The 9,175-nt window shown below is 42.7% G+C and overlaps 1 protein-coding gene across 1 annotated transcript in view; it reads right to left on the bottom strand.

Annotated features, from left to right (window-relative positions):
- Positions 1-1,935: 1,935 nt before the first annotated feature.
- adamts18 (ADAM metallopeptidase with thrombospondin type 1 motif, 18) overlaps positions 1,936-9,175 on the bottom strand; it is a 40,349-nt gene continuing 33,109 nt past the window's right edge. The window contains exons 19-23 of the mRNA XM_060859329.1: positions 4,812-5,016; positions 4,159-4,353; positions 3,354-3,599; positions 2,830-3,007; positions 1,936-2,222 (exon numbers count right to left, since the gene is read on the bottom strand). Of these exons, the coding sequence (XP_060715312.1) occupies positions 2,104-2,222; positions 2,830-3,007; positions 3,354-3,599; positions 4,159-4,353; positions 4,812-5,016 (943 nt within the window). The 3' untranslated portion in view covers positions 1,936-2,103. The remainder of the gene's footprint in view (positions 2,223-2,829; positions 3,008-3,353; positions 3,600-4,158; positions 4,354-4,811; positions 5,017-9,175) is intronic.

Raw genomic sequence — 9,175 nt, 5'->3', positions numbered from 1 at the left:
GTTCCTCACACACATTCTTTCTTAAATCACTGATCTGTGTTTCTCTGCCAGAGCTTCATGTTTAGATTTATATTATTATTATAATATACTGATCATATATTAAAGTGTCAAACATTTTCACAAAATTATAATTATAATGTTGATGTTACTCCGTCCAGGGTGTATCCTGCCTTGATGCCCAATGATGCCTGACACACAGGCTCCCCGTGACCCGAGGTACAGTAGTTCGGATAAGCGGTAGAAAATGAATGAATGAATGTTGATGTTTTCCTCAGACGTCTATACAGTGATTTAATCCACATGCAATTAGTCTCTTGTCCACTAGAGGGCATTAGACTTTCCACAGAACTGCAGCTCTGTTTTCATTTCCTGTAATCACCATTCTGTTTCCTGTTACAACAAACAAAGGTTTGGGTATTTAAACCCTGCTTTAGTTTACTCTGGAGATCTTTATCTAATGATTTCTGGAGAGTTTCTTTACTTTGAAGGAGCTTGAAGGAGCACCTCTTCTTGTTAAATATCTATAGCGTATCTATCTATCTATCTATCTATCTATCTATCTATCTATCTATCTATCTATCTATCTATAAAAATAAAGCATGCAAGGCCGTAGTATAGACCGTTGATGTCTCTATGGAGTTTGTGTAGCTAGCAGAGTTAGCTTTGCTTGGCTAATCTGTTTGAAAACAAAGCTAATGTCGTGTAGAAATCGAATAAACATTCTCACGCTGATCAGAGTGCTGTTTATTTGGAATGGTTTCACTTTAGAAGCTATTTGTAGCTACTTCTGTTGCTTACAGGAACTAAATAAAAGCCAGAGAGGCCACGCATACGAGTGACAACAGGAGCAGTAGCTACAAGCAGCGCAAAGACTTCTCACGTAGCGAGTGTGAATGTAGGCTACTCGCTAATCTGAGCTTTGAAATTCAGCTGTAAGCTGATACAGAGCTGATACTGACCTTCTTCCACTTCATTAATGAACAAAATGGGTGTGTGTGTGTGTGTGTGTGTGTGTGTGTGTGTGTGTGTGTGTGTGTGTATGTGTGTGTGTGATCCCTTTTTGCTGTTTTTCTCTCATAGCAAATAAAAAAACATCATATCAAACAATCATAAACATCATAATAATTTACTGAATGTTTCTTAACTTTCCTCTAAACTTCAATATAATACTTGACCTCATATTAGCTAGCATGCTAGTGCTAGGCTTTGATACTCACAGAATACATCATTTAGCCTCATGTTAATTAGCTTGCTATCAATAAAATGATTCTGATTATGTAATTAAATTGTTTACTGAAAGCTAGCTAGCTCGCAATTAGCTTATATACAGCTGCTTCATTAGCTTACTTTAAAAAGTATGGACATGTAATTCTAACGTTCGCTAACTAATCAGGCGGATTACTGTTGAGGTACGTATTTAGTTCGGCTAACATTTTATATTGTGTATTAATAACTTTATCACCTGTCTGCTAGCAAAATAAAGGAGTTTACAGTGAAATCAATTCTTCCCCTGAATAAAATTTTTACAAAATGAAACTGCTAGCAATGTTAACGTTTAGGTACGTTAGCTACTGTAGCTAAGCTATAATTCTAGGCAGTACATGAAGAGGAAGAAATGAAAAAAAGGCTAATTTGTGGTTTAATCTAAGCGCCATACGCTATTTTTTCCTACCATTTAGTAAATGTCTATACTTTTAACCAGAAAAAAGTATGCACCAGATCAAATTAAATTGCAGTCAGTATCAGCTCGGTACATCCTCATGTAAAAAATAAACTTCTCAGGAATTGAGTAATTTATGCAGTAAAAATATAAACAAAAAAAAAATAAAAAAAAAACAGTTTACAGGAATAACATAACATCCTGCACCAAATGTCCAGGTATAAACCCAACTTCTCCACAGTTTTAGCAGAAACACAGAGTTGTTTTTTTTCTCCAAAGTGTTTTGCCCATCAAGTACTTCAGGAAGAACCAGGCCTCCAAGCCTCTTGCTTTCTTTTTGTCCATCTCTCTTTTGTCCATTTTCTTTTCCACCCTAAATCCAGTTTGGGAATCTGTAGGGTGGTTGGAGTCTGAGAAGGTGCTCATGGGAAAATCGTCGGGCTCTACGGTTTCTTGATAGAGCACGACCTGCAGCACTGCTCGCTGTAGAACCTGTGGTTACACACACCATGTTGAGGAACCAGGTGGCACCAGGTGAAGTAATCAGCACATGACTTCTCTCCTGTGAAAGAAAACAGAGATTATTTTATTACCAATCACGTTACCAACCACCGGCATTTCTCACTGCAACCTGGGAGGAATAACTGCTTGTAGATGAACTAAGTTGAGAAAAATGGTGTTCAGTGATTGGTCACCAGTAAGAAAAATAAACAGTGATGGGTATTTGGGAACAGTTGGGATCCATGATTGGCTGTCAGGCACGGTGGAGACCAGTAATTGGTATATGGGTGCAGTGGTGACCAGTGATGGTGTAGGGAACAATGGTGATTTTTGACTTGCCATTCAGGAGCTAGTGTGATCAGTGATTGGCTGTCAGGAACAGAGGTGTTCAGTGATTGGCTGTCAGGAACAGAGGTGTTCAGTGATTGGCTGTCAGGAACAGAGGTGATCAGTGATTGGCTGTCAAGAACAGAGGTGTTCAGTGATTGGCTGTCAGGAACAGAGGTGTTCAGTGATTGGCTGTCAGGAACAGAGGTGTTCAGTTATTGGCTGTCAGGAACAGAGGTGATCAGTGATTGGCTGTCAGGAACAGAGGTGATCAGTGATTGGCTGTCAGGAACAGAGGTGATCAGTGATTGGTTGTGGAAACTATGGTCCAGGTGTGTTACCTTTGAGAGCAGGTCCTGGTGTGAGTCCTGGTGTGAGTCCTGGTGGAGGACAGAAGTGTGTGTTACAGGCTCTGGAGCTGACAGGTCTGTGGTGTGTTAAACATCCTGATGAAGGTCGACCGTGTCGCAGACACTGAACGCTGCGTATCTGCACGCCACCTCCACATGACACTGTACACTAACACACACACACACACACACACTCATTAAACTGTTCACTTTAATGTTTCACTTTCTTACATTCTTGTTTTGTTTCTACTCAACATCTTAACAGCTAGTTGCTTTTTTTTTCTTTACCATTAGCTACTTTTTGCTCAATGTCAGTGTTAGCCAGTTGCCTAGCAACAGTTTTCTCACCACATTACCCACTTGAATGGTGAATGTGTCCTTTGTTAAAAGAACGAATTAGTGTCACTGCTGTAATTACTGTAATTTCAGATATCCCACAAACGCTTTTATAAAGCAGTCGGACAGAAACGTACGATGACGTAAATGCAAGCGGAGAATAGGATGGATTTTTCTACCTGTTGCCATGGTGATGAGTACCAGCCGAGCGCCATGGCACTGTTCGCTCTCCCCAGACCGGGCGGAGGGAGGTGGGGCTGCAGGTCAGGACACTGCGCTTTATTACAGGCCTGCTGGAGGTCACTGTGGGGTTTCTGGAGATTTCTACACCTCCTGATGGGAAACTCTGCAAATCCTCCATTAGAGTCTCTCTCTGCACAGCGCAGCTCTCGATTCCTCACACCTCCTCCACAGGTAACAGAGCACTGAAGACGGCATTGAAAGACGCCGTCACATTTTTAACGCTTTATCGTTATTCGTAATTTGTTACGAGAGTGACTGAGATTTTACTTTAGCAGAATTTTTTAATGCTTCTTTTTGTTCTTAACATGAACATTCTTAAAACTTTTACCTTTAAGCAACATTTCTATGTTCGGCTTCGTGCATCATACAGTTGCTAAAGTGCAAATAACTTTGTGGCAAAATTGAAATATAATTTTTATCATGAAGATGCAATCAACTGATTTACTTTAAGCCACGCCCACAAAATTCCATAAAGGCAAAAAGCGCACAGAGAACTGATCATGACAACTTCCTTTACTGTCCTGCAGCTCGGACACTGCGGTGTGTTGGCTATAGACATGCAAAGCTGTAACTTTATACTTCTTTACACTTTTTTTGTGGTTTCTTTGTAAAAGCAAGCAAAAAAAGGAGAGGAACTGCTGTTTATAGCTGCTATAACGTAAAAGAAAACAAGAACCGACTTGTTTCAAGGATGTTGAACTATAAATGGACAAAAACCACGACGCATGCGTACATGCGTACCTCTCCCCAGGCCGTGGTGATCCACTGCAGCCGCTCGTTTTTCGGGCAGCGGCTCATCACGCAGCTCTCCTGAGATTTGAGCTTCAGCTGGAGTTCGCACAAGCCGTCACGCAGAACAGACACACCAGAGAGGTGATTGACACTGTGGCAGAACACACTCCGTGTCTTCACACCTCGCCCACAAGTCTTCGAGCACTACACACACACACACACACACACACACATGCAGAAAGGAAAGTAGAAGGGCCAAATAAATTTGCCATTTAGTAATAAAATTGAAACTTTTCCGCAGATGTGTGAGAGTTATTGTGATTGTCACTTCACCACCAGAGGGCAGTAAAAGCTCTCACTTTCCCAAGCCACATACTTATACATCAGGGCTATTCAATTAGTTTGTAATATGGCCAGTTTATGAAAATCATCCCAAATGGAGGTGCCAGAGAGATAAAGCAGGAGCTCATATGTTGGATTTTTGCCCAATAAGCCACTCAAATAAGCTTTTTTTTCTTACATTTAAACATGCCTTTGTTTTATTTTAAAACTACACATTAGTGCATTGTAAGATGCCCAAGTAGAGGTTTTTCTACATTCAAATGGGTAAATCAGTGAGCCATAAGTGTGTGTGTGTGTGCGGTGTGTGTGTGTTTACTGACCGGTGACCAGGAGCCAGTACCCCACTCCGGAGGGCAGGAGTGTGAATTGCAGGGCTGTGTGTGAGCTGGAACAGGTGAAGTACATGTGGAAGGCGAAGCTAACTCCTCCCTCTGGTACATCACCTTCCTGAGACAGCGGATGGTGCGACTTTGCTGTCCTCCTCCACACGATACACTACATGCACTCCATTTACCCACTGACCAGCTAAGAGAGAGAGAAAGAAAGAGACATTTTGCACTCAAAAGCCGAACAGATGAGAGGTTAAGTAACTTGCAGAAAACCCCACAGCTTATTTCTTCTGCATCTCCACAAGCTTCAACCTTAAGAATGAAGTACAAACTTTTTCAAAACCATTTTCTTCCAAATTGCCATTTCACCCATTCCTATCCACTGCTCACTAACTGCTCTGACGACCGGTCAGAGTCGATCTCTTGGCTGGATTGGAGAGAGTATTTGATGCCACCTCAGAACTTGGAGCTCAGAACTCCATTGTTTTTGACCTGTATATGGAACTGTAGCGTCTGTGTTACAGATCGAAAGCTAACGTGTGTGTACATACACTTAATAACTCATTTAAAGCTAAGAAGTGGGGGCACGGTGGCTTAGCGGTTAGCACGTTTGCCTCACACCTACAGGGTTGGGGTTCGATTCCCACCTCCACCTTGTGTGTGTGGAGTTTGCATGTTCTCCCCGTGCCTCGGGGGTTTCCTCCGGGTACTCCGGTTTCCTCCCCCGGTCCAAAGACATGCATAGTAGGTTGATTGGCATCTCTGGAAAATTGTCTATAGTGTGTGAGTGTGTGAGTGAATGAGAGTGTGTGTGTGTGCCCTGTGATGGGTTGGCACTCCGTCCAGGGTGTATCCTGCCTTGATGCCCGATGATGCCTGAGATAGGCACAGGCTCCCCGTGACCCGAGGTAGTTCAGATAAGTGGTAGAAAATTAATGAGAGTGAGTAAAACTAAGAAGTGCTGCTGTGTTGATCTGAGGTTACTTCATGAACTCTGGGACCTGAAAATTTTCAGGTTTTCCTGGTCAGATTTTGGGAATAATAACGTAGGTCTAGATGTTTGAATGCAACATTATTTAGTGTATAAATCAGACCGTTTGTGTGTGTGTGTGTGTGTGTGTGTGTGTTCTACATCATGCAGATGATCTCTACCTGCATGTTCTAACTGCATGTTGAAACCTGAAAATAACCACAAAAGAACCTTCTTTAGATACTTGGTCCTTCATGAGGTGTCTGATTCCAAACTTGCTAAAAATCTTACACTGTAGTGTAAATCGTCTCCTGTTTAAGACAATCTCATCATCGGTTTTGCTTTTAATCAGTTAATCAAACTGATTCATGGCTTGTTTATAAGGCTTCTGTTTCTCAGTGCGTTTGTGCTACAACCACTAGAACTTTTCCCATTCAGAACATGACCCCTTCCCTTTCCAGACATGTTCGTCCATCAGAGTGTTTATAATCTAAGATAACTTTAGCGTTCTGGTATCTGCGAGTGTTTTGGAAAGGAATGAAAGAAAGCTTTAAAATAGATCCTAGCTCCATGAACATGAGGAGATCAGAGCGAACCGTATCATCCACCAGAAAACGGGGCGAGAACTGGAGTCGAGGTCTATCAGACCAGACCGTTTCACACACGTCTTTAAAAACAGCTAAACTGCAATTTGCATTGAGGGAAAGACACAGAAGCCGTTGCACCACGTCAATCCTGGGTTTTTTCTCTGCCCTAATATCTTCTCACCACATAAACCACAATGTGTCTGCCTCCCAGCAAAACCGCTCCAGAGTTCTGCTGTAATCTTACTGTAATATTTCTGGAACCTTCCAATAACTCGAATATTTTGAGGTATGCAATTAAACTGAAAGTATGTTTGAGTTGACTTTGACGGATCGCCGACTGCCGCGTGCACATTCTTCAGCACCCGTTCCTCCTCGGCTGGCACGGCTACAGCATCGGCCCAAAATAATGCGCTCGGGCATGCTCGCAGAACAATTTCCACCGGTCAGATGAAATCCAAGCTGCTGCTGGTCACCCAGTGGGATGAATTTTTAGTGCATGCTAGGGAACGGTTTGTGGTTTGGAACCAGTTGTAAGTTTAAGAGCATATGAAGGGCTACCAAACCTCTGCAGGCCATTTGGGTTCATCTTTATACTGAAGATGTTCAGTACAATCGAGAGGATCTGAAACCTCGTTAGCATCTAATATACACAATATAGGACAATTCTAATTTTTAGGATGATTATAGTTCAGCTCGTGAAAGTGAAGGTCTTTGTTTTTGCTCCATTCTTCAAAACAAGGAACTGCAATTTTTCCAGCAATTTGAAAAAAATGATCAGACGGGTTACCAGGCCACCAGTTAAAGCTACAACAAATTATATGTTGTATATAAAATACCGATTCCTAAAAATAGAATTTAAGTGCATTTTAAAATATTAATATTAAAATACCTGATCAACTGAGTATTTATATAGTAATACATTAATTCATCGTGAGTCAAAGAGATTAAACTGACATGAATTAAAATGTCTGGATGCAGTTACTTTATTGTGAGCTTCTATTACATCTGGTTCACCTCAAGGCTGTATTTTAGGCCATATTTTATTTCCTTTGAATACATAATCTTACCATCTATTGTACTTCTGCACATTCATGCAGTTCTATCTCTACTCAGCCAATGTATAATATATCATGGCATGGATATTGGCACCACATGGGCTGGCTTGAGAATCGGACAAACTGCAGAATTATTGCAGTTGACTGCAGAAAAGGGAATTATGCAAAAATGCTGTTTGTGGACTACAGTTCAGCTTTTAACAGCATAATTCCCTCTACGCTCACCTCCAAGTTGGAGGTCCTGGGACTCAGCCTGCCGTTGTGTCAATGGATCTCCAACTTTCTGACAGACAGACCACAAGCCGTACAGGTGGGCAAACACACCTCATCAGGGTTGTGCTACCAGCTCCCCAGGGTTGTGTTCTGAGCCCCCTGCTGTCACTGTACACATATGACTGTGTGGCCATTTCGAGACTAAAAACCTGGAGAGATGGTGCCAGGAGAACAATCTTCTCCTGAACGTCAGCAGGACTAAGGAGTTGATAGTGGACTTCAGCACAAAGCAGGAGCGGTCATACCAACTACTGAACATCAATGGGACCCCAGTGGAGAGAGTGGACAATTTCCGATACCTAAGTGTTCACATCACACAGGACCTGTCTTGGTCCTGTCACATCAACACCCTGGTGAAGAAGAAGGCCCGGCAGCGTCTGTACCATCTGAGACGCTTAAGGGACTTCAAACTACCCTCTCAGGTGCTAAAGACTTTCTACACCTGCACCATTGAGAGTGTCCCTGACCTGCAGGACATCTACAGCACGCGGTGCCGGACCAGAGCCAGGAAGATTGTAAAGGATCTCAGACATCCCAACAATGGACTCTTTCTTTGTTGTGTTCAGGGAAACGCTTCTGCTTCTTGAAAGCAAACACAGAGAGAATCAGGAGAAGCTTCTTCCTGCAGGCCATTCGGAGTTTAAACCAGGAAACACCCAGGATCTGGCACTCTGGATCTCTCTCTCCATCTTCAATTTTTTTCTGCACAACGGCGTACCTTATCTGCAGTGCACAGGGTTTAGTCCGCGTTGCAGTGGATTGTCTTGCGCTAAATTCCTGTCCTCAGACGAGCACCAGAACTAGCGGGGGTCAAGATTTCTTTTTATTTGAGCCCAGTGTTTTGAAGACATTTACCTCAGAAGACGTGTTGATTCGTTGCGACTCTTCTTGAGGAGAAATATGCCGTGAAGCTCTCCCGCGGAGTGAGGAAGAGGTGGACAGTTGAAGTGTCCAATGGAGTTATGAGATTTGTGCTCAAGCTATTTTCAAGACTTTAGATTGGTTAATAACTTGTAAAAATAACAGACCCACGTGGGGACTGACCAATAGCATCGATATGTGAAAAAATATGAAATTGACCAAATTTGGACATACGAGGTTTCCGCCCGACAGCGACAATATATTTTCATATATTTTATATAGTTTATACTTTTTATTTATCTAAATCCTTTTGGTTTTAGGGGGGCACGGTGGCTTAGTGGTTAGCACGTTCGCCTCACACCTCCAGGGTTGGGGGTTCGATTCCCACCTCCGCCTTGTGTGTGTGTGGAGTTTGCATGTTCTCCCCGTGCCTCGGGGGTTTCCTCCGGGTACTCCGGTTTCCTCCCCCGGTCCAAAGACATGCATGGTAGGTTGATTGGCATCTCTGGAAAATTGTCCGTAGTGTGTGATTGTGTGAGTGAATGAGAGAGTGTGTGTGTGCCCTGCGATGGCGAGAGTGTGTGTGTTGGCACTCCATCCAGGGTGTAT

Source organism: Tachysurus vachellii, chromosome 23 (assembly GCF_030014155.1).
Source record: "Tachysurus vachellii isolate PV-2020 chromosome 23, HZAU_Pvac_v1, whole genome shotgun sequence".
NCBI classification, from domain to species: Eukaryota; Metazoa; Chordata; class Actinopteri; order Siluriformes; family Bagridae; genus Tachysurus; species Tachysurus vachellii.
The sequence above is the reverse complement of the archived record's forward strand: the minus strand, read 5'-3'. Positions and strand labels throughout refer to the sequence as shown.